This window comes from Oncorhynchus tshawytscha, linkage group LG09 (genome assembly GCF_018296145.1).
Source record: "Oncorhynchus tshawytscha isolate Ot180627B linkage group LG09, Otsh_v2.0, whole genome shotgun sequence".
Taxonomy (NCBI): Eukaryota; Metazoa; Chordata; class Actinopteri; order Salmoniformes; family Salmonidae; genus Oncorhynchus; species Oncorhynchus tshawytscha.
Window position 1 is genome coordinate 5908312 of NC_056437.1, and position 25967 is coordinate 5934278.

The window sequence follows — 25967 nt, forward strand, 5'->3', positions numbered from 1 at the left end:
GAGAGGAGACGAGACGAGACGAGACGAGAGGAGAGGAGAGGAGAGGAGAGGAGAGGAGAGGAGGAGGGGGAGAGGAGAGGAGAGGGAGGAGGAGAGAGGAGAGGAGAGGAGAGGAGAGGAGAGGAGACGAGAGGAGAGGAGAGGAGAGAGAGAGGGGGAGAGGAGAGGAGAGGAGAGGAGAGGAGGAGAGAGGAGAGGAGAGGAGAGGAGAGGAGAGAGGGAGACGAGAGGGGGAGAGGGAGACGAGAGGAGAGAGAGGAGAGGAGAGACGAGAGGGGGAGAGGGGAGACGAGAGGAGAGGAGAGAGAGAGAGGAGAGGAGAGGAGAGGAGAGGAGAGGAGAGGAGAGGGAGAGGAGAGAGGGAGACGAGACGAGAGGAGAGGAGAGGAGAGGAGAGGAGAGGAGAGGAGAGGAGAGGAGAGGAGAGGAGAGGAGGGGGAGATGAGACGAGAGGGGGAGAGGAGACAAGACGAGAGTGGGAGAGGAGAGGAGAGGAGACGAGACGAGACGAGAGTGGGAGAGGAGACGAGACGAGACGAGACGAGACGAGAGGAGAGGAGGCAGATAGAGAAAGGAAGACAAACAGGTAAATGGGCTGTACATAATAACATGATTCTATGCTCTCTAAGACAAACAAGATATTAGTAAAATAGTTGTTTCTGTACCACATAATCCCCTTTTGCTGAGTGTTTTACCTTATACTCTGACATCCGGTACATGCCAGGGTTGTAGTCCGTGGAAGCCGCTGTAGCGTAGGGACTGTTGAACACCCTGGGAGGACTCTCAAAACCTCCCAGCTAGACAACACACAGAAACATTCCATTGACAAAATAAATCATTTAAAAAAACATTCTTAAAACGTTGTCTTTGACAATGCTATGCCGAGGATTCACCACTGGTGAAATGGTCATATTGTCCACGGTTAATTCAATACGGATTTGATTTGAATAATGATATTATTGTAAACGCCTGTTGTACACCAGTAGATGGCGCTGCATCATAAAGGCCAGGTCTAAGGTGGCTCACGCCATGCTCCTACAGTACAGACAGACGGAGCAGACAGACAGGCGGAGCAGACAGACAGGCGGAGCAGAGACAGGCGGAGCAGAGACAGGCGGAGCAGACAGACAGGCGGAGCAGACAGACAGGCAGAGCAGACAGACAGGCAGAGCAGACAGACAGGCAGAGCAGACAGACAGGCAGAGCAGACAGACAGGCAGAGCAGACAGACAGGCAGAGCAGACAGACAGGCGGAGCAGACAGACAGGTGGAGCAGAGAGACAGGGAGCGCAGACAGAGAGGTGGAGCAGACAGACAGGGGGCGCAGACAGAGAGGTGGAGCAGACAGACAGGTGCTGATCACACTCCATATCTGATTCTCCTGGCCCCTGGAAGAACCTACTACTGTCCCTCTCATTCCCCATCAACATCTCCTGGCCCCTTGAAGCCCTACTACTGTCCCTCTCATTCCCCATCAACATCTCCTGGCCCCTGGAAGCCCTACTACTGTCCCTCTCATTCCCCATCAACATCTCCTGGCCCCTGGAAGCCCTACTACTGTCCCTCTCATTCCCCATCAACATCTCCTGGCCCCTGGAAGCCCTACTACTGTCCTTCTCATTCCCCATCAACATCTCCTCGCCCCTGGAAGCCCTACTACTGTCCCTCTCGTTCCCCATCAACATCTCCTGGCCCCTAGCAGTGCTGGCCCCACCACCACCCCTGAATGAAATCCCTGGCTCCTGGAGGCCCACGCCTCAACCCTGTCTTATTCCTCTGGCCTCAGTACCCGCCCCAAGTGGCCCCAGGCCTCTGTTCCTCACCCTGTCCGACATGGTGTCCCAGTCCCGAGAGGCCAGAGATTCCAGGGACCCGTGATAGTTTGGCCCGAATCTGGAACTAGCGCTGTCCCAACGGGAACTGTTCCTGGGTTCCATCCCGTTCACGTTCTCTCCCCCAAATGTTCCATTCGTATCCCTGGAACCGTTCCCCGGCACGTCTCCACTCAGGTACAGCTGGTATTTGGGGTTCTGGCGGACTTTGATGGGATTGGATGGCTCGTCTTCAGATGGGGGACTTTCAGGCCTCTTGTTGGGATTAAAGTCTGATTCCTGGAGGAAGAGGAGAAGATATTAAATATATGGATGGAGGGATGGAGAGAGGGAGAGGGAAGGGGTGAGAGAGAAGGGGGAGAGAGACAGGGGGAGAGAGAGAGAGAGAGGGAAGGGGGAGAGAGACAGGGGGAGAGGGAAGGGGTGAGAGAGAAGGGGGAGAGAGACAGGGGGAGAGAGAGGGGAGAGAGACAGGGGGAGAGGGGGGGAGAGAGACAGGGGGGGGAGAGAGGGAAGGGGGGGAGAGGGAAGGGGGAGAGACAGGGGGAGAGAGGGACAGGGGGAGAGGGACAGGGGGAAGGGGGGGGAGAGGGACAGGGGGAGAGGGACAGGGGGAGAGGGAAGGGGGAGAGAGACAGGGGAGAGAGAGAGAGAGAAATCAATAGTATAGCTGTTGACAGACAGGCGCCCAGTACAGTACAGCGCAGGGAGCATTCGGTGGAATTTGAAGGTGCCGTATGTTCAGGAGAGAGATCTGAGATTGTTTCACGTGCAAATCGAACCAGTGAATTCCACTGAACAGACATGCAACGGCGTGACGTGAACATGAGTGACATCGCTGTCCAGCACAGTGGTAACAACATCCACACACATAGCAATGCTACAGCTCATTATGACTAAGAGCCTCGTGTTAGGAACAAGCCATTAAGTTGAGTTTGATTTGTTAGATGCAAGAGTTAGGGGTGCAGATGGACTGCTATTGGTCACGCATGCACAGACGGATGGACTGCTATTGGTCACGCATGCACAGACGGATGGACTGCTATTGGTCACGCATGCACAGACGGATGGACTGCTATTGGTCACGCATGCACAGACGGATGGACTGCTATTGGTCATGCATGCACAGACGAATGGAAAGGCGGATGCACGATTGTGTTGATTGCTGTTGTTGTGGACAAACAGACAAGACAGAGACAGGCAGACAGACAGGCAGACAGGCAGACAGGCAGACAGAAAGACAGAAAGAAAGACAGGCAGACAGACAGACAGGCAGGCAGACAGACAGACAGACAGGCAGACACAGACAGACAGGCAGACAGGCAGACAGGCAGACAGAAAGACAGAAAGAAAGACAGGCAGACAGACAGACAGGCAGGCAGACAGACAGACAGGCAGACAGACAGACAGACAGGCAGACAGGCAGACAGGCAGACAGGCAGACAGGCAGACAAGGCAGACAGGCAGACAGGCAGACAGGCAGACAGGCAGACAGGCTGCGTGATCTTCATACGGAGTATGATCACTAGTGGACGTGGTCTCGGATGCCAACCAATCAGTGATCGGTGTGGTCAGTTCTTGGCCCTTTACAAAGGAGCCTATCTAGAGGTCTACTTACCGAAGCCAATCCAGAGCCTGCCATGGAATCTTTGTGTGAGCCACCCTGGTTCTGGCCCTCACCCTTCTGGGAATGACTGTCTGAAGGACTCCTGGGCTGTGGTGAGCCCGTCTTCGTCCCCTTAAGGCCGGGCTGAGACTCCTTGGGTGGAGGGGTTAGTTCGATAGAAGGTACCGGGTTCTGGTTCTCTACGGTGCTGCTGCTGTGAATGGCTGGGTTGGACTGGGAGGTGGACTTGGCTGTGGACATTCTGACTGGGCTCTGTGTCTGTACTGTGGTACTACTGGGAGTGGCTGTGTTTGGGTTGGACTGGGAGTTCTGATAGGCCAGTACCTCCACAGTTCTGGCTGTGGACATCCTGATTGGCCGGTTAGAGTCTTCGGGCAGGGATCCGCCCATTGACAGAACCGGTGAGTCGTTTTCATTGACTGACGAGGAGCCCGAGAACTTGTGAATCAGGTCCTTGACACTCCCGGAGCGGGTTAGATTAGATCCTCTGGACAGCACCGTCCTCTTATTGGTCCTGGAAACCTTCTCTTCGTCCTCCAATGAGCTGCTCTGCGTCTTCCTGAGACCCCGTAGAGACAGAACCTCAGTGGGGGGCAACGTCCCTCTGGTGTGGCCGTTACGGTTGACCGCAGTCGCGCTAGGGTTGATATGGTTGCTAGGGTTGCTATGGCTGGATACACTCCTTGTCTCTTTAACGGCAGTGGCTTCCTAAGAGAGAAATCTACGGTTTCAACACAGTGGGGCTCCTGGGTGAGGTTTCCCCTTACGTACAGATTTAGGATCAGCTTCGCCTTCCCCGATCCTAAACTTAACCATTAGTAGGGGAAATGCAAAACTGACCCAAGATCAGCATTTAGGGACAACTTCACCCTACTCCCATGCGTGGGAAAGAGGGTTGAGCTTGGCATGTAACGATGATGTCGGTCTGGAACCTTTGCTCTGGATAAAACTCTTGTTGTTTTCATTAGCTGTTACATACTTCTGCCTTTAAAGGTCAGTAGCAGAAAGGGCAGAACCAATCCTCCTTATATTATGAAATATCCCTCTTCCCAATTCACTCATGTCTGGACAGGAGAAATAATGACTGATATCATGGAAGAACAATAGACGCAGAAAAGGCCCTGCTGTGGTGAGGCAAGAGTCAACCATTAGAGTCAATCATTAGAGTCATCCATTAGAGTCATCCATTAGAGTCAATCATTAGAGTCATCCATTAGAGTCAATCATTAGAGTCAATCATTAGAGTCATCCATTAGAGTCATCCATTAGTCAACCATTAGAGTCAATCATTAGAGTCAATCATTAGAGTCATCCATTAGAGTCATCCATTAGAGTCAACCATTAGAGTCATCCATTAGAGTCATCCATTAGAGTCAATCATTAGAGTCATCCATTAGAGTCATCCATTAGAGTCAATCATTAGTCATCCATTAGAGTCATCCATTAGAGTCATCCATTAGAGTCATCCATTAGAGTGAAGCATTAAAGTAATCCATTAGAGTCATCCATTAGAGTCAATCATTAGTCATCCATTAGAGTCATCCATTAGAGTCAACCATTAGAGTCAACCATTAGAGTCAACCACTAGAGTCAACCACTAGAGTCAACCACTAGAGTCAACCATTAGAGTCAACCATTAGAGTCAACCATTAGAGTCAATCACTAGAGTCAACCACTAGAGTCATCCATTAGAGTCATCCACTAGAGTCATCCATTAGAGTCATCCATTAGAGTCAACCATTAGAGTCAATCATTAGAGTCAACCATTAGAGTCAACCATTAGAGTCATCCACTAGAGTCATCCATTAGAGTCATCCATTAGAGTCATCCATTAGAGTCAACCATTAGAGTCATCCACTAGAGTCAACCATTAGAGTCAACCATTAGAGTCATCCATTAGAGTCATCCATTAGAGTCATCCATTAGAGTCATCCACTAGAGTCATCCACTAGAGTCATCCACTAGAGTCAACCATTAGAGTCAACCATTAGAGTCATCCATTAGAGTCATCCATTAGAGTCATCCATTAGAGTCAACCATTAGAGTCATCCATTAGAGTCATCCACTAGAGTCATCCATTAGAGTCATCCATTAGCTAGTATCTGATCCAGAACGGTGTGTCTGAGTTAATCCTCAATACACTCTTAGGTGACAGAGACCTAACATGTTTCCTTCTGTGCCAGTGGACTGTCTCACACTGTATCACAGCTCCCAGTGAGAGGATAACGGTCTTACTCTGTAACCCACAGAGGACATAAGATGGTGTGATAGTGTGTCCCTTCAAGGCTGTGTCTCTCTCCTTCACCCTTCATTCTGAACCAGAGACCCTCTGACCTCTAGTATACTGTCTCTCTCCTTCATTCTGAACCAGAGACCTCTGACCTCTAGTATACTGTCTCTCTCCTTCACCCTTCATTCTGAACCAGAGACCTCTGACCTCTAGTATACTGTCTCTCTCCTTCATTCTGAACCAGAGACCTCTGACCTCTAGTATACTGTCTCTCTCCTTCACCCTTCATTCTGAACCAGAGACCTCTGACCTCTAGTATACTGTCTCTCTCCTTCATTCTGAACCAGAGACCTCTGACCTCTAGTATACTGTCTCTCTCCTTCACCCTTCATTCTGAACCAGAGACCTCTGACCTCTAGTATACTGTCTCTCTCCTTCATTCTGAACCAGAGACCTCTGACCTCTAGTATAATGTCTCTCTCCTTCACCCTTCATTCTGAACCAGAGACCCTCTGACCTCTAGTATACTGTCTCTATCCTTCATTCTGAACCAGAGACCTCTGACCTCTAGTATACTGTCTCTCTCCTTCACCCTTCATTCTGAACCAGAGACCTCTGACCTCTAGTATACTGTCTCTCTCCTTCATTCTGAACCAGAGACCTCTGACCTCTAGTATACTGTCTCTCTCCTTCATTCTGAACCAGAGACCTCTGACCTCTAGTATACTGTCTTTCTCCTTCACCCTTCATTCTGAACCAGAGACCTCTGACCTCTAGTATACTGTCTCTCTCCTTCACCCTTCATTCTGAACCAGAGACCTCTGACCTCTAGTATACTGTCTCTCCTTCACCCTTCATTCTGAACCAGAGACCTCTGACCTCTAGTATACTGTCTCTCCTTCACCCTTCATTCTGAACCAGAGACCTCTGACCTCTAGTATACTGTCTCTCCTTCACCCTTCATTCTGAACCAGAGACCTCTCGTATACTGAGCTGAGAATGATCATGTTAGTTTGTCTAATTTAATTACATTATCACATTATGTTTTCCATGCTTAGGGAGATTAGAGAGTCGAAAAGCTACAAATTCACATTATATAAGCTCTATCTCTGTGTGTGTGTGTGTGTGTGTGTGTGTGTGTGTGTGTGTGTGTGTGTGTGTGTGTGTGTGAATTACAGAGATAGCTGTGGTGTCGATGTGTCAAGGTGAACCCAGGCATATGAAATGGGCCCCAGCGCAGAGCAGAGGACACACACACAAACACACACACACACACACAGACACACACAGACAGACAAACCCACTTCTCAAAATGGTCTCTCAATTCCAACACCGATAGCAGTGAACAAAAACTAATCATTTTCCATTTAGCCAAAAGAGCTTCTTCAATTAATAATCAAAGAGCTGCAATTACATTACACTAATGCTAGCGCTAATGCTACTTATATAAATGAAGTGACCAGTGTCCAGCAGCTGCTATGGCTAGGGAAATTAGGCCTAAATTCTAATCCCGGTCCTGGGTCTCACCTTGCATCCTCCCCCAGGGAGAGGTAGTGGCGGCCGGGGACCACAGGGCCGGTTGGAGGGCCTCTCTGGGGGTCAGGATCATTTCTAATCACCTTGGTATTTACTATATTTACAGGCCATGCAGGGATAAAGCATTTAAGCCCCCATTTTTAATGTTATTATTTTAGCTGAACCCATGAGCTGAGTTAATGATGTGTTAATATGTAACAGACTGTAACTAACACATGGTAGACAGGATTGGGGTCAATTTCATTTCATTTCAGGCAATTCAAGAAATAAACAGAAATGAGGAAAATTGTAAATTGGATTTTCAGTTGACTTCCTGAAGTGACTGGATGGACATAGATTCTAACCTTGCTGGGGAGTAAATAGATTTGTTTCAAATGTTAGGCCCTTTTATTCCCACTATGAGATAGGAAGAAGAGTCATAGGAGCTGGGTGACTTTTCAAATTCACATTACATTCTTGCCTTACCTTCTGTTGTGGCTGGCAACGCGATATCTCAGTAGCCAGTAGGGATTGTTTTCCCCGAAAATATACCAAGATTCAATACCGGGAATATTCATATCCTGGGAAATACCGCAAAAAAATCAGAAGTGCCCATTTAAAGCATTTCAAATCAAGTTATCGTCACTATGCCAGGGTTTTCCCCAAATAGTCTTGGCTGTGCCACGATGCATAGCCGCAGGAAGTAAGGGTGCTGGGGGTGAAATACATACAGTACCAGTCAAAAGTTTGAGCACACCTACCCATTCAAGGGTTTTTCTTTATTTTTTACTATTTTCTACATTGTAGAATATTACTGATGACATCAACACTATGAAATAACACATATGGAATCATGTAGTAACCAAAAAAAGTGTTAAACAAATAAAAATATATTTTATATTTGAGATTCTTTAAAGTAGCCACCCTTTGCCTTAATGACAGCTTTGCACACTCTTGGCATTTTCTCAACCAGCTTCACCTGGAATGCTTTTCCAACAGTCTTGAAGGAGTTCCCACATTTGCTAGTGACTTAGTGTGAAGTAAATAAACAGACTAGCGACTTAGTGTGAAGTAAATAAACGGACTAGCGACTTAGTGTGAAGTAAATATACTAGACTGAAGGTGAAATGAAAACAAGAGCCCTTTTCTGCTACTGACCTTTAAAGGCAGAAGTACGTGACAGTTTATGAAAACAACAAGAGTTTTATCCAGAGTAAAGGATCATCATTACATGCCAAACTCAAACCCTCTTTCCCACGCATGGGAGTAGGGTGAAGTTGCCCCTAAATGCTGATCTTGGTCAGTTTTGCTTTTCCCCTACTAATGGTTAAGTTTAGGATCGGGGAAGGCGAAGCTGATCCTAGATCTGTACGTAGGGGAAACCTCAGGCCACATTGGGGGAAATGTTGTAATTTCCCAGGTCTTGTCATTTAATTTTGTGGGAAAATGTGAAGTCCTGGGACAGAGATCCCGAGATCCCAGTTTACCCCATGTTGATACCCACTTTTAATAGGCACTTTTCTTCTCAAATATACATTTCACACCATTGAATAATGCAAACAACCTGTATTAACCTCTCATTCAAATTCACAGCATTCAAATTCACATTACATTTTAGGTTCAAAACAAAAGGACAAAGTTGTTATAATTTATATATTTAACTGAGCAAGTCAGTTAAGAGCAAATGCTTATTTACAACGACAGCCTAGGAACAGTGGGTTAACTGGTCTAGGAACAGTGGGTTAACTGGTCTAGGAACAGTGGGTTAACTGGTCTAGGAACAGTGGGTTAACTGGTCTAGGAACAGTGGGTTAACTGGCCTAGGAACAGTGGGTTAACTGGTCTAGGAACAGTGGGTTAACTGGTCTAGGAACAGTGGGTTAACTGGTCTAGGAACAGTGGGTTAACTGATCTAGGAACAGTGGGTTAACTGGTCTAGGAACAGTGGGTTAACTGGTCTAGGAACAGTGGGTTAACTGGTCTAGGAACAGTGGGTTAACTGGCCTAGGAACAGTGGGTTAACTGGCCTAGGAACAGTGGGTTAACTGGCCTAGGAACAGTGGGTTAATGTCATCTGGGGGATTTGATCCCCCAACCTTCAGGTTATAAGTCCAACGCTCTAACCACTAGGCTACCTGCCACCCTGTAAACAGTCTGTTTCAAACAGCATGTCTTCAATGTTAGCCTGTAAATAATTTACCATTAACCCCCTCATATGAATATTAAAGAACAATAGACTTACCTTACAACACTACAACAACCAGACTTCATTTTTATAGAGTAGACAGACCCTTATGTTCTGACTGAGGGCTGTCCCCATAGAGACAGACCCTTATGTTCTGACTGAGGGCTGTCCCCATAGAGACAGACCCTTATGTTCTGACTGAGGGCTGTCCCCATAGAGACAGACCCTTATGTTCTGACTGAGGGCTGTCCCCATAGAGACAGACCCTTATGTTCTGACTGAGGGCTGTCCCCATAGGGCTGTCCCCAGAGAGGAGACCGCCCCTCGCCCCCAGCTCTATTCCTCTGTGGCCTCAGCACGTAGCCAGACAGACCCTTATGTTCTGACCGAGGGCTGTCCCCATAGAGACAGACCCTTATGTTCTGACTGAGGGCTGTCCCCATAGAGACAGACCCTTAGTTCTGACCTGTCCCCATAGAGACAGACCCTTATGTTCTGACTGAGGGCTGTCCCCATAGAGACAGACCCTTATGTTCTGACTGAGGGCTGTCCCCATAGAGACAGACCCTTATGTTCTGACTGAGGGCTGTCCCCATAGAGACAGACCCTTATGTTCTGACTGAGGGCTGTCCCCATAGAGACAGACCCTTATGTTCTGACTGAGGGCTGTCCCCATAGGGCTGTCCCCAGAGAGGAGACCCCCTCGCCCCAGCTCTATTCCTCTGTGGCCTCAGCACGTAGCCAGACAGACCCTTATGTTCTGACCGAGGGCTGTCCCCATAGAGACAGACCCTTATGTTCTGACTGAGGGCTGTCCCCAGAGAGGAGACCCCCTCGCCCCCAGCTCCATTCCTCTGTGGCCTCAGCACGTAGCCAGACAGACCCTTATGTTCTGACTGAGGGCTGTCCCCATAGAGACAGACCCTTATGTTCTGACTGAGGGCTGTCCCCATAGAGACAGACCCTTATGTTCTGACTGAGGGCTGTCCCCATAGAGACAGACCCTTATGTTCTGACTGAGGGCTGTCCCCATAGGGCTGTCCCCAGAGAGGAGACCCCCTCGCCCCCAGCTCTATTCCTCTGTGGCCTCAGCACGTAGCCAGACAGACCCTTATGTTCTGACAGAGGGCTGTCCCCATAGAGACAGACCCTTATGTTCTGACTGAGGGCTGTCCCCATAGAGACAGACCCTTATGTTCTGACTGAGGGCTGTCCCCATAGAGACTGTCCCTGACTGAGGGCTGTCCCCCTCGCCCCCAGCTCTATTCCTCTGTGGCCTCAGCACGTAGCCAGACAGACCCTTATGTTCTGACTGAGGGCTGTCCCCATAGAGACAGACCCTTATGTTCTGACTGAGGGCTGTCCCCATAGAGACAGACCCTTATGTTCTGACTGAGGGCTGTCCCCATAGGGCTGTCCCCAGAGAGGAGACCCCCTCGCCCCCAGCTCCATTCCTCTGTGGCCTCAGCACGTAGCCAGACAGACCCTTATGTTCTGACTGAGGGCTGTCCCCATAGAGACAGACCCTTATGTTCTGACTGAGGGCTGTCCCCATAGAGACAGACCCTTATGTTCTGACTGAGGGCTGTCCCCATAGAGACAGACCCTTATGTTCTGACTGAGGGCTGTCCCCATAGGGCTGTCCCCAGAGAGGAGACCCCCCCTCGCCCCCAGCTCCATTCCTCTGTGGCCTCAGCACGTAGCCATATGGTGCAGAGTTAGGAAACACGGCCTGACCCAGATCTCATACAATCCTGTACTACTGTAAACCCTGTCTGTGCTGTGAGCGTGCCATATGTGTGCTAATACCGTCGCTAATATAATATTCTCACTAATACTGACTCCTCTCTATGATCCAGGTTCATCCCTGGTCAGGGATTATTGGCCTCTAAACATAACAACCTCGAGCAAAAGCCTGTTTTAATTGATATTGTTTACAGCTGGTTTGTCATGGAGGCCAATGCCTTTCAATATCATCAGTAAAATGACTCACGATACACAGTTAAACGTGTGCTGTGTGCTGTGTGCGTGTGTGTGTGTGTGTATCCGCACGCATGTGCTTGTGTGTTTATATGTCAAACAAGCTAAAAGTTGTCAAATGTTTCATTCATGTCAATATAAAATGAATGAACCAATTAGTGATAAATAGTTTGACAGGCACATGTGATGTTCTATAAAGGGTGACACGGTGAGGAGCATTCAGCTCCTGGCAATCTGCTTGGCAATATGGTGTGTTGTCCTTCTCCATGTAAATAACATGGTTCTGTTCTGTTCTGTTCTGTTCTGTTCTGTTCTGTTCTGTTCTGTTCTGTTCTGTTCTGTTCTGTTCTGTTCTGTTCTGTTCTGTTCTGTTCTGTTCTGTTCTGTTCTGTTCTGTTCTGTTCTGTTCTGTTCTGTCTCTGCTACAATGTTCTGTTCTGCTACAATGTTCTGTTCTGTTCTGCTATGACTCTTTAATACAGGGTCCCAAGCATATGACATCTAGTTAATACAGGGTTTTGTTTTGTCCCAAGCATATGACATCTAGTTAATACAGGGTTTTGTTTTGTCCCAAGCATATGACATCTAGTTAATACAGGGTTTTGTTTTGTCCCAAGCATATGACATCTAGTTAATACAGGGTTTTGACAGAAATATACACTATAATTCTGATCTTCAGAATAGACTGTTGTTTCTCTACGTAGTTCATATCCAACCGTTACGAACACTAGACAGACTGATTCTGTGAATTATCATAAATTCATCAGGGGGCAAGTTGTGAAAAGAGACAGATTCCAGATGTTTCCATACACCTGGCTGAGTATACACCTACGATAGGAAACTGTTCCAGGAACAGATGAGCAGACAGACGTTCCATACAGCTCGCTATACATATCTAGGATGAAACTGACAACAGTTCTGTTCAGATACACCATGTATATTCTCCATGTGGCTAACGTTTCCTTTGTGTATATCTCAGCGTTATTATACCTTATATTGGATGAAGAAATGGTCCACATAATGATTTAGAAAATAAATGATACGAACGCGCAAACTGACAAACGACTAACGCATTTTATAAAAGCTTATTTTGGACAAAGATCCTGTTAGATGGATGTAAAAAAGCAAGATGTAGAGAAAGAGGGCGGTATAAAAGGGTTGATTACCATGTTATCGTCTTGGTGTTGGTGTTCACTCTCCCCCTGCATGTTGTGCTGGGTGACCCTGTAGGAGAAGTCCTGCAAGTCGGTACCTCAGAGCGTCTCTCTCTCTCTCTCTCTCTCAGTATGTCCTGTAGGGAGTGTCAGGGCCTGCTCCAGTTACCTCAGTCTGTCTGCCTGTGTTGCTTTCCCTGATATACACACCTGCAGCTCCCGTTGGGCATGCAACAACCCCTAAACACACACACACACACACACACACACACACACACACACACACACACACACACACACACACACACACACACACACACACACACACACACAGGGTTAGTATGTTGGCATACACTGTACAGCAACCACTACACACACACAGGGCCCAATGTTACATAGGAACAGAATTGAAGGGTCAAAGCCCCCCAGACCACATCAATTTGACAGGAACACTCAATATGGCCGCCGGTCCAACTGTCACAGAATTGACTTAAATGTGAATATTGGTTCTAGAAATGCAATTAGCATATTAACATATTAGCTAGCATTCAATTTTTAGAGTACATCAATATGATGAGCTACCCCTAGCGCAGTGTTTCCCAAACCCAAAGGGGTACACGTTTTAGTTTGTTTTGCCCTAACTCTACACAGCTGATTCAAATTATCAACGCTTAATGATTAGTTGTTTATTTGAATCGGTTGTGTAGCGCTAGGGCAAATAAAAAACAGAACGTGTACCCCTTGGAGTCTCGAGGACCGAGTTTTGGGAAATGCTGCCGTAGACATAAAAAAAATATTTAAAAAAATAGACTACCCAAAAGGGTGACCTATAGAGAAAATAGGCCAAACAAAGTTTAAAGTACTCACAGTACAAGCCTCTTTGTTTTGAGCCTCTCTGTTGTCTCAACCTCTGTTCTCTGACCCTCAGTCACACAGCTCAGTTCAACAGCTCAAGTTTGTTGAACCTTTTTCAGGCTGAAACACAGGGGGGAAAAAAAAATATGTTTTTTAAAATGTTTTAGTTTTAATAAAGGACTCCAACACTCGGTTAAGGCGTAAATGAAGAACATTTAACTACCCTCTGGGCACACACTGGTTGAATCAACGTTGTTTACACCTTATTCAATGACATTACATTGTACGAACGTGGAATAGACGTTGGACTGACGTCTGTGCTCAGCGGGCGGTGTGTCCCTGAGCCGCAATGTTGTCATAGATACAAAAAAAAAATGTAAAACAGCACTTGTCAGGTCAATGGCCAATCCTTCATAACAGAACACTTCTAGAACACTTCTAGAACACAGTACTAGCCAATAGGAATGAGTTCATGTCAAGACATGATTATTTCACTATTATAACCCTCTCAATACAGTGATGCACGATGGGTGTTGTTTCATAATCTCCCCCACCAGAGGGCAGTATTTAATCATCTCTAAACAGTTTGTGACTGGCACAGAAATGACCTGACATTGTGGCTTTGTTGAGTTGTAACATCTTATCCAAAGGAAACAGTAAAATTACTACACAGTCTCCCATGATGATCATATGATATACAAACCTGCACAGAGATCATCTTAAATTCCCTTTACAAAGATGAATGATTTGCAGGTATGTTACTGGGATCCCAATGTCCATTCAATAGTTGTAATATGTAATGATATGTGTATCTGCCAATATGGACGGCCTCAACTACAGGACGATCAGGAACGCATGGACATCCGTGAAAACATCCACAAAGCTGATAAAGATACAGATTAAACTGATACAGATAAACTGATACAGATACAAATTAAACTGATACAGATACAAATTAAACTGATACAGATAAACTGATACAGATAAACTGATACAGATTAAATTGATACAGATTAAATTGATACAGATTAAATTGATACAGATTAAATTGATACAGATTAAATTGATACAGATTAAATTGATAAACTGATACAAATTAAACTGATACAGATAAACTGATACAGATAAACTGATACAGATAAACTGATACAGATAAAACTGATACATGAAAACGTCCACGGTACAGACATCTCCATTTGATTTGATTACTTTATCATTAATAATCAAATGTCTAAATTGATGCATATCTATCAAATTAATAAATCAAACCACGATTATATGCAAAAAACAAGAGAACAGGATTGAGACTTAAAAGGTATTTATTTCCGTCAGGAAGTAGCCAATATCCATCCATGAACGGACGTAATTACATAGAAGAATGGTCACACTGGATACGAGCTGCTTGGCTAAAACACAACACACGGGCTTCCAATGATTAGGGGCCCGAGTTTCATGCAGATCCACTCTGTGTGAGCACGCCGTGTGTGTGCCTGCGTTCGTGTGTGTGTGTGCGTTTGTTTATGAGCCTTCGTGTATATGTGTGTGCGTGTGTGTGTGTGTGTGTGTGTGTGTGTGTGTGTGCGCTCGTGTGTGTGTGTGCTTTTGTTTATGAGCCTTCCTGTGTGTGTGTGTGTGTGTGTGTGTGTGCGTTTGTTTATGAGCCTTTGTGTGTATGTGTGTGTGCGTTCGTGTGTGTGTGTGTGCGCGCGCTCGTCTGTGTGTGTGTGCGCGCACGTGTGTGTGTGTACATTTGTTTATGAGCCTTCGTGTGTGTGTGTGTGTGTGTGTGTGTGTGTGTGTGTGTGTGTGTAATCTGTTGGCATCTGCTGAAAGGATAAACAAAAAGCAGCGAAGCCTCATTAACCTTTTGTTTATATGGCGTTGGAAACGAGGTCTACCCAGCATGCAGCAGTGATACACACCCACACACACACACACACACGTTGGGCTCACGCAGAGCTGATCGCCAGCTGTCAAGCAATCAGACGCTTAGAGAAAATATTAATTGTGGATGTATTTAGAATTACAGCTCACTCCATCATTGTGAGTGAAATGTTTTAAATATTTTCCCAACATGCATATCTATGGTCTATTTGCATCCATGTTATTATGTACATCACATCAATTAGTATTTATTATGGATCCCCATTAGTTCCTGCCAAGGCAGCAGCTACTCTTCCTGGGGTTTATTGTGGATCCACTTTAGTAACCTGAGCAGGCAGCAGCTACTCTTCCTGGGGTTTATTATGGATCCCCATTAGTTCCTGCCAAGGCAGCGGCTACTCTTCCTGGGGTTTATTATGGATCCCCATTAGTTCCTGCCAAGGCAGCAGCTACTCTTCCTGGGGTTTATTATGGATCCCCATTAGTTCCTGCCAAGGCAGCAGCTACTCTTCCTGGGGTTTATTATGGATCCCCATTAGTTGGGGTTTATTATGGATCCCCATTAGTTCCTGCCAAGGCAGCAGCTACTCTTCCTGGGGTTTATTATGGATCCCCATTAGTTCCTGTCAAGGCAGCAGCTACTCTTCCTGGGGTTTATTATGGATCCCCATTAGTTCCTGTCAAGACAGCAGCTACTCTTCCTGGGGTTTATTATGGATCCCCATTAGTTCCTGCCAAGGCAGCAGCTACTCTTCCTGGGGTTTATTATGGATCCCCATTAGTTCCTGTCAAGGCAGCAGCTACTCTTCCTGGGGTTTATTATGGATCCCCATTAGTTCCTGTCAGGGGCAGCAGCTACTCTTCCTGGGGTTTATTATGGATCCCCATTAGTTCCTGTCAAGGCAGCAGCTACTCTTCCTGGGGTTTATTATGGATCCCCATTAGTTCCTGTCAAGGCAGCAGCTACTCTTCCTGGGGTTTATTATGGATCCCCATTAGTTCCTGTCAAGGCAGCAGCTACTCTTCCTGGGGTTTATTATGGATCCCCATTAGTTCCTGTCAAGGCAGCAGCTACTCTTCCTGGGGTTTATTATGGATCCCCATTAGTTCCTGTCAAGGCAGCAGCTACTCTTCCTGGGGTTTATTATGGATCCCCATTAGTTCCTGCCAAGGCAGCAGCTACTCTTCCTGGGGTTTATTATGGATCCCCATTAGTTGATACTGATTACATTGATAGAGATAAGGATTACACCGATACAGATACTGATTACACCGATACTGATTACACCACTGCTGATTACACCGATACTGATTACACCGATACTGATTACACCGATACTGATTACACCAATACTGATTACACTGATACTGATTACACTGATTACACCAATACTGATTACACTGATAACACTGATTGCACCGATATTGATTACACCGATACCGATAACACTGATTACACCGCTACTGATTACACTGATTACACCAATACCGATTACACCGATACCGATTACACCGATACAGATAACACTGATACTGATAACACTGATACTGATAATACTGATAGCACCGATATTGATTACACCGATACTGATTACACCGATACCGATAACACTGATTACACCGCTACTGATTACACTGATTACACCAATACCGATAACACCGATTGCACTGATATTGACTACACCGATACTGATTACACTGATACCGATACTGATTACACTGATACTGATTACACCGATACTGATTACATTGATACCGATTACACAGATATTGATTACACTGTTACCGATTACACAGATACTGATTATACTGATTGCACCGATACTGATTACACTTATATTGATTACATTGATACTGATACTGATTACACAGATACTGATTACACAGATACTGATTACACCGATACTGATTACACCGATACCGATTACATTGATGCTGATACTGATTACACCGATACTGATTACATTGATACTGATACTGATTACACAGATACTGATTACACCGATACTGATTACACCGATACCGATTACATTGATACTGATACTGATTACACATATACTGATTACACCGATACTGATTACATTGATACCGATACTGATTACACCGATACCGATTATACTGATTGCACCGATACTGATTACACATATATTGATTACATTGATACTGATACTGATTACACCGATACTGATTACACCGATACTGATTACACCGATACTGATTACACCGATACTGATTACACCGATACTGATTGCATTGATACTGATACTGATTACACAGATACTGATTACACCGATACTGATTACATTGATACCGATACTGATTACACCGCTGCTGATTACACCGATACCGATTACATTGATACTGATTACACCGATACCGATTATATTACATTGATTGCACACGATACTGATTACACGTATATTGATTACATTGATACTGATACTGATTACACCGATACTGATTACACCGATACTGATTATTGACCTGATACTGTACTGATTACACCGATACTGATGATACACCGATACACCGATACTGATTACACCGATACTGATTACATTGATACCGATACTGATTACACCGATACTGATTGCATTGATACTGATACTGATTACACAGATACTGATTACACCGATACTGATTACATTGATACCGATACTGATTACACCGCTGCTGATTACACCGATACCGATTACATTGATACTGATACCGATTACACTAATACCGATTACACCGATACTGTTTACACCGATACTGATTACACCGATACTGATTACACCGATACTGATTACACTGATACTGATTACACCGATACTGATTACACCGATACTGATTACACCAATACTGATTACACCGATACTGATTACACCGATACTGATTACACTGATAGCACTGATACTGCTATTGAAGGAGTAAGATGTTTGAGTTGAGAGAGATACACCAAGGAGTTTCCAAAACTGCCTCTACTCTCAGGATCTTTGTCTTGACAACAGAATATATATTTGGTACGGATACATAACAAAACTCACTGGGTGGCTGGTCTATGGGAAAATATCTGATGTCGATACCACAGCTCTCAAATAGGTTCCAATTGGGAACAATATCCCAATTGTACCAAGTTCCAATTGGGATTTGGAAAAGTAAATGTACTTAATCCCATAAGGCCTATTGATCTGCAGTGAGGCATTTAATTTACATTGGCACCTTGTTCCCCAACTAGCTTACCTGGTTAAATAAAGGTGGAATAAAAAACCTTGGCACGACTCTGAGCGCTGATGGGAAACTGCATGCTTTCACAGAACACGATGACAACACTGTTGGCTTGAACCGAGTCAACTGATGTGTCTTAACTTGCTTTGTCTGGGATGACAAACATCAGGTGATCACCGAGAAGAATGAGGGGGTAAATTAATCACAAGGACATGCAAATTCTCAGCATTATGGATATTGTTTATACTGTCCTTCAGATATATTGTTTATACTGTCCTTCAGATATATTGTTTATACTGTCCTTCAGATATACTGTTTATACTGTCCTTCAGATATATTGTTTATACTGTCCTTCAGATATATTGTTATACTGTCCTTCAGATATATTGTTATACTGTCCTTCAGATATATTGTTTATACTGTCCTTCAGATATATTGTTTATACTGTCCTTCAGATATATTGTTTATACTGTCCTTCAGATATATTGTTTATACTGTCCTTCAGATATACTGTTTATACTGTCCTTCAGATATATTGTTTATACTGTCCTTCAGATATATTGTTATACTGTCCTTCAGATATATTGTTATACTGTCCTTCAGATATATTGTTATACTGTCCTTCAGATATACTGTTTATACTGTCCTTCAGATATATTGGCAGTGTGAACATGTCCCAAACCTATATTTACAGATAATGATTTAATACAGGTAAATGCTTTGAAACTCATTCATTCTAAGCTATCAAGCCCCCTGAAACCTGTCAGTCAGTTTGTGTTCTGTTGACAGCTTTGAGCCACAGCGAGCACCAATTCCACATTTACACCCATCATCCACATCAGGTGATCACCAAGTATTCTGAAGATTATAGTTTGTCTGTTTAATAAATTTAAAAAAATAATACATCTACTCTTAAGATGTTGTGGTCACATGTAGGAGGAAAACAGGGGTTGGATAGAAAAGGGTTTTTGGAAAACCGCAAAGTGTCCTGATAGCTGTCAGTCAGGTTCTGTAATGTTAGCATTCCTGAGCCACACCCAGTACCACTTCCACATCCTGGGACTTGCAAGGTTCATAAGAATCTACACAGTGGATATTTTTAGTGGGGAGTTAAATAGTTCAAAATAGTTCTAGAAGCAATAGAATCCTACATCCCAGCATGGCTAGAACTTTAATAAGATACCTTTCTTCCAAAATATATACAATTAAGATCGTGACTACTACTCTTCTTTTACAAACTTGTTTTATTTTTATTTTTAGATACTGTCGTCTTTTCTGTGTGTGGTCATACTATATACACTGACAGACAAGTACCAACAGGATAGTGTCTACTTTTTGCCGTGAGGCAGAATACGCTGCTGTCATAACATACAGGCAACCTCCATATCTATGTAATTACACTGCTAAAACCTAAAGCAGCGACAAAATAGCATTTCATCCAGTCACCGCCACGTCAGGATACTGTACCTGAAACAGGGAGACCGTAACAGGTAATCACCTGAAATCAGGTTACACCTGTCTAGAACCAACTGGTATAAAGGAGTGGATCCACTAGAAAAATCAACAACAACAGACTAGTTCCACACCCAGCTGTAGCTTTGACAACAAACAATTTACTTATCTCGTTTTATGTCATCTGGTTAATCACAAGCAGCTAGCGTAATAACCCTACATGGCCACAAACAAATCATCTTGAACCAATCACCTTCCAAATCAAATCAAAATGTTATTTGTCACATGCGCCGAATACAACAGGTGTATTTACAAGCCCCTTAACCAATAATGTAGTTTTAAGATTTTAAGAAAATCCCCCCCCCCCCAAAAAAAGAGATAAGAACAACAAATAATCAAAGAATAAGAGCTATATTTTCACAGGTTGCTGTTTATTGTAATGAGTCTTGTCCTGAAGGCTTTCCACATGTTTCGGACTCGGCTAGGCGAACCTAGTGTGCCATAATACCATAAAAGACCTTCGCTTGAAAAATGAGAAAAGACGGCAATAGTATTGTTTGTCCACCTTGAGACGCCGTAGCCAGTATACATACACTGCCTCAAAATAGTCTGAATTAATCTAAGATTAAAACTTTTAAAAAATGACAGATTTCTTGAGTTGATGTTTTGCCGAGGAGATTTTAGGTCGCACAATTTTACATCTAAGATGTTTTGGTGCAGTATTTCCCAAGTGAAAAAAAATGTGCTTTTGGTATTAAATTACTGTTAGGGTTAAGCACTCTGGGCTGTGGTGTCTGTGGGTTGTAGGTGATTACACTGTGTCTGTGGGTTGTAGGTGACTATTCTGTGGGTTGTAGGTGACTACACTGTCTGTGGGTTGTAGGTGACTATTCTGTGGGTTGTAGGTGACTACACTGTGTCTGTGGGTTGTAGGTGACTATTCTGTGGGTTGTAGGTGACTACACTGTGTCTGTGGGTTGTAGGTGACTATTCTGTGGGTTGTAGGTGACTACATTGTCTGTGGGTTGTAGGTGACTACACTGTCTGTGGGTTGTAGGTGACTACACTGTGGGTTGTAGGTGACTACACTGTGGGTTGTAGGTGACTACACTGTGCGTTGTAGGTGACTACACTGTGGGTTGTAGTTGACTACACTGTGCGTTGTTGGTGACTACACTGTGTCTGTGGGTTGTTGGTGACTACACTGTGGGTTGTAGGTGACTACACTGTGTCTGTGGGTTGTAGGTGACTATTCTGTGTCTGTGGGTTGTAGGTGACTACTCTGTGGGTTGTAGGTGACTACACTGTGGGTTGTAGGTGACTACACTGTGGGTTGTAGGTGACTACACTGTGGGTTGTAGGTGACTACACTGTGGGTTGTAGGTGACTACACTGTGGGGTTGTAGGTGACTACACTGTGGGTTGTAGGTGACTACACTGTGGGTTGTTGGTGACTACACTGTCTGGGTTGTAGGTGACTACACTGTTTGTGGGTTGTAGGTGACTACTCTGTGTCTGTGGGTTGTAGGTGACTACACTGTCTGGGTTGTAGGTGACTATTCTGTGTCTGGGTTGTAGGTGACTACACTGTTTGTGGGTTGTAGGTGACTACTCTGTGTCTGTGGGTTGTAGGTGACTACACTGTGTCTGTGGGTTGTAGGTGACTACTCTGTGTCTTTGGGTTGTAGGTGACTACACTGTGGGTTGTAGGTGACTACACTGTGGGTTGTAGGTGACTACTCTGTGTCTTTGGGTTGTAGGTGACTACACTGTGGGTTGTTGGTGACTACACTGTCTGGGTTGTAGGTGACTATTCTGTGTCTGGGTTGTAGGTGACTACACTGTGTCTGTGGGTTGTAGGTGACTACACTGTGTCTGTGGGTTGTAGGTGACTACACAGTGTCTGTGGGTTGTAGGTGACTACACTGTCTGTGGGTTGTAGGTCACTACACTGTCTGTGGGTTGTAGGTGACTACTCTGTGTCTTTGAGGCAAAATGTGCTGACTGTGATATGTGGTTGTCCCACCTAGCTATCTGGAGATGAATGTACTGACTATGACTGGTCCACCTACCCATCTGGAGATGAATGTACTAACTGTGACTGGTCCACCTAGCTATCTGATGAATGTACTGACTATGACTGGTCCACCTACCTATCTGATGAATGTACTGACTATGACTGGTCCACCTACCTATCTGGAGATGAATGTACTAACTGTGACTGGTCCACATAGCTATCTGGAGATGAATGTATGGACTATGACTGGTCCACATAGCTATGTGGTATAGCTTGTGGTTCTATAGTCTGTCCTGTTGTCAGTCAGTGGTTCTATAGTCTGTCCTGTTGTCAGTCAGTGGTTCTATAGTCTGTCCTGTTGTCAGTCAGTGGTTCTATAGTCTATAGGTTGGGAACCCCCAGGCGTTTCAGATTTGTTTTAGCCCTGAGCTGGTTCACCCTTTAGAGTGTGTGTGTGCGTATGTGTGTGTGTGTGTGTGTGTGTGTGTGTGTGTGTGTGTGTGCGTATGTGTGTGCGTATGTGTGTGCGTATGTGTGTGTGTGTGTGCGTATGTGTGTGCGTATGTGTGTGTGTGTGTGTGTGTGTGTGCGTGCGCGTGTGTGTGTGTGTGTGTGCACGCGTGCGTGTTATGCTGGGTGGAACAGCACACAGCCTGACAGAGGTAGGCCTTTCTAGCTGCCGTTCTCGATTGCAAAATACCAAATAAATATTTTGCTTCCAACAGCCTCTTTCTCCCATCTGTGTCACAAACCATCCCAGTATGTGAAGCTAACGACTACCTCTTCTTTTCAAGAGCAACGTTAATAAAAATATAGATTTTCTCTCTGTGGAGAAACAAGTACTTCACAGATTCTGCTAATGCCTGCTCCAAACCGTCTCTAGTGACTGCTCCTAACCGTCTCTAGTGACTGCTCCTAACCGTCTCTAGTGACTGCTCCTAACCGTCTCTAGTGACTGCTCCTAACAGTCTCTAGTGACTGCTCCTAACCGTCTCTAGTGACTGCTACTAACCGTCTCTAGTGACTGCTCCTAACCGTCTCTAGTGACTGCTCCTAACAGTCTCTAGTGACTGCTCCTAACCGTCTCTAGTGACTGCTCCTAACCGTCTCTAGTGACTGCTCCTAACCGTCTCTAGTGACTGCTCCTAACCGTCTCTAGTGACTGCTACTAACCGTCTCTAGTGACTGCTCCTAACCGTCTCTAGTGACTGCTCCTAACCGTCTCTAGTGACTGCTACTAACCGTCTCTAGTGACTGCTCCTAACCGTCTCTAGTGACTGCTCCTAACAGTCTCTAGTGACTGCTCCTAACCGTCTCTAGTGACTGCTCCTAACCGTCTCTAGTGACTGCTCCTAACCGTCTCTAGTGACTGCTCCAAACCGTCTCTAGTGACTGCTCCTAACCGTCTCTAGTGACTGCTCCTAACCGTCTCTAGTGACTGCTCCTAACAGTCTCTAGTGACTGCTCCTAACAGTCTCTAGTGACTGCTCCTAACCGTCTCTAGTGACTGCTCCTAACCGTCTCTAGTGACTGCTCCTAACCGTCTCTAGTGACTGCTCCTAACCGTCTCTAGTGACTGCTCCTAACCGTCTCTAGTGACTGCTCCTAACCGTCTCTAGTGACTGCTCCTAACCGTCTCTAGTGACTGCTCCTAACCGTCTCTAGTGACTGCTCCTAACCGTCTCTAGTGACTGCTCCTAACCGTCTCTAGTGACTGCTCCTAACCGTCTCTAGTGACTGCTCCTAACCGTCTCTAGTGACTGCTCCTAACCGTCTCTAGTGACTGCTCCTAACCGTCTCTAGTGACTGCTCCTAACCGTCTCTAGTGACTGCTCCTAACCGTCTCTAGTGACTGCTCCTAACCGTCTCTAGTGACTGCTCCTAACCGTCTCTCTAGTGACTGCTCCTAACCGTCTCTAGTGACTGCTCCTAACCGTCTCTAGTGACTGCTCCTAACCGTCTCTAGTGACTGCTCCTAACCGTCTCTAGTGACTGCTCCTAACCGTCTCTAGTGACTGCTCCTAACCGTCTCTAGTGACTGCTCCTAACCGTCTCTAGTGACTGCTCCTAACCGTCTCTAGTGACTGCTCCTAACCGTCTCTAGTGACTGCTCCTAACCGTCTCTAGTGACTGCTCCTAACCGTCTCTAGTGACTGCTCCTAACCGTCTCTAGTGACTGCTCCTAACCGTCTCTAGTGACTGCTCCTAACCGTCTCTAGTGACTGCTCCTAACCGTCTCTAGTGACTGCTCCTAACCGTCTCTAGTGACTGCTCCTAACCGTCTCTAGTGACTGCTCCTAACCGTCTCTAGTGACTGCTCCTAACCGTCTCTAGTGACTGCTCCAAACCGTCTCTAGTGACTGCTCCTAACCGTCTCTAGTGACTGCTCCTAACAGTCTCTAGTGACTGCTCCTAACCGTCTCTAGTGACTGCTCCTAACCGTCTCTAGTGCCTGCTCCTAACCGTCTCTAGTGACTGCTCCTAACCGTCTCTAGTGACTGCTCCTAACCGTCTCTAGTGCCTGCTCCAAACCGTCTCTAGTGACTGCTCCTAACCGTCTCTAGTGACTGCTCCTAACCGTCTCTAGTGACTGCTCCAAACCGTCTCTAGTGACTGCTCCTAACAGTCTCTAGTGACTGCTACTAACCGTCTCTAGTGACTGCTACTAACCGTCTCTAGTGACTGCTACTAACCGTCTCTAGTGACTGCTCCTAACAGTCTCTAGTGACTGCTCCTAACCGTCTCTAGTGACTGCTCCTAACCGTCTCTAGTGACTGCTCCTAACCGTCTCTAGTGACTGCTACTAACCGTCTCTAGTGACTGCTACTAACCGTCTCTAGTGACTGCTACTAACCGTCTCTAGTGACTGCTCCAAACCGTCTCTAGTGACTGCTACTAACCGTCTCTAGTGACTGCTCCAAACCGTCTCTAGTGACTGCTCCTAACAGTCTCTAGTGACTGCTCCTAACCGTCTCTAGTGACTGCTCCTAACCGTCTCTAGTGACTGCTCCTAACCGTCTCTAGTGACTGCTCCTAACCGTCTCTAGTGACTGCTCCTAACCGTCTCTAGTGACTGCTCCTAACCGTCTCTAGTGACTGCTCCTAACCGTCTCTAGTGACTGCTCCTAACCGTCTCTAGTGACTGCTCCAAACCGTCTCTAGTGACTGCTCCTAACCGTCTCTAGTGACTGCTCCTAACAGTCTCTAGTGACTGCTCCAAACCGTCTCTAGTGACTGCTCCTAACAGTCTCTAGTGACTGCTCCAAACCGTCTCTAGTGACTGCTCCTAACCGTCTCTAGTGACTGCTCCTAACCATCTCTAGTGACTGCTCCTAACAGTCTCTAGTGACTGCTCCTAACCGTCTCTAGTGACTGCTCCTAACCGTCTCTAGTGACTGCTCCTAAGTCTCTAGTGACTGCTCCTAACCGTCTCTAGTGACTGCTCCTAAGCGTCTCTAGTGACTGCTCCTAACCGTCTCTAGTGACTGCTCCTAACCGTCTCTAGTGACTGCTCCTAACCGTCTCTAGTGACTGCTCCTAACCGTCTCTAGTGACTGCTCCTAACCGTCTCTAGTGACTGCTCCTAACCGTCTCTAGTGACTGTTCCTAACCGTCTCTAGTGACTGTTCCTAACCGTCTCTAGTGACTGCTCCTAACCGTCTCTAGTGACTGCTCCTAACCGTCTCTAGTGACTGCTCCTAACCGTCTCTAGTGACTGCTCCTAACCGTCTCTAGTGACTGCTCCTAACCGTCTCTAGTGACTGCTCCTAACCGTCTCTAGTGACTGTTCCTAACCGTCTCTAGTGACTGCTCCTAACCGTCTCTAGTGACTGCTCCTAACCGTCTCTAGTGACTGTTCCTAACCGTCTCTAGTGACTGTTCCTAACCGTCTCTAGTGACTGCTACTAACCGTCTCTAGTGACTGCTCCTAACCGTCTCTAGTGACTGCTCCTAACCGTCTCTAGTGACTGCTCCTAACCGTCTCTAGTGACTGCTCCTAACCGTCTCTAATGACTGCTCCTAACC

General features: G+C 45.8%; 1 protein-coding gene across 12 annotated transcripts in view; it reads right to left on the reverse strand.

Annotated features, from left to right (window-relative positions):
• LOC112234271 (cingulin-like protein 1) overlaps positions 1–25967 on the reverse strand; it is a 71773-nt gene that overhangs the window by 18306 nt on the left and 27500 nt on the right. For 11 of the 12 annotated variants that reach the window (XM_042326419.1, XM_042326422.1, XM_042326418.1 and 8 more), the window contains exons 2-6: positions 13391–13498; positions 12536–12763; positions 3451–4167; positions 1824–2111; positions 696–797 (exon numbers count right to left, since the gene is read on the reverse strand). In XM_042326419.1, the coding sequence (XP_042182353.1) occupies positions 696–797; positions 1824–2111; positions 3451–4167; positions 12536–12577 (1149 nt within the window). In that variant the 5' untranslated portion in view covers positions 12578–12763; positions 13391–13498. The remainder of the gene's footprint in view (positions 1–695; positions 798–1823; positions 2112–3450; positions 4168–12535; positions 12764–13390; positions 13499–25967) is intronic. The other variant, XM_042326424.1, reaches the window with a different exon arrangement.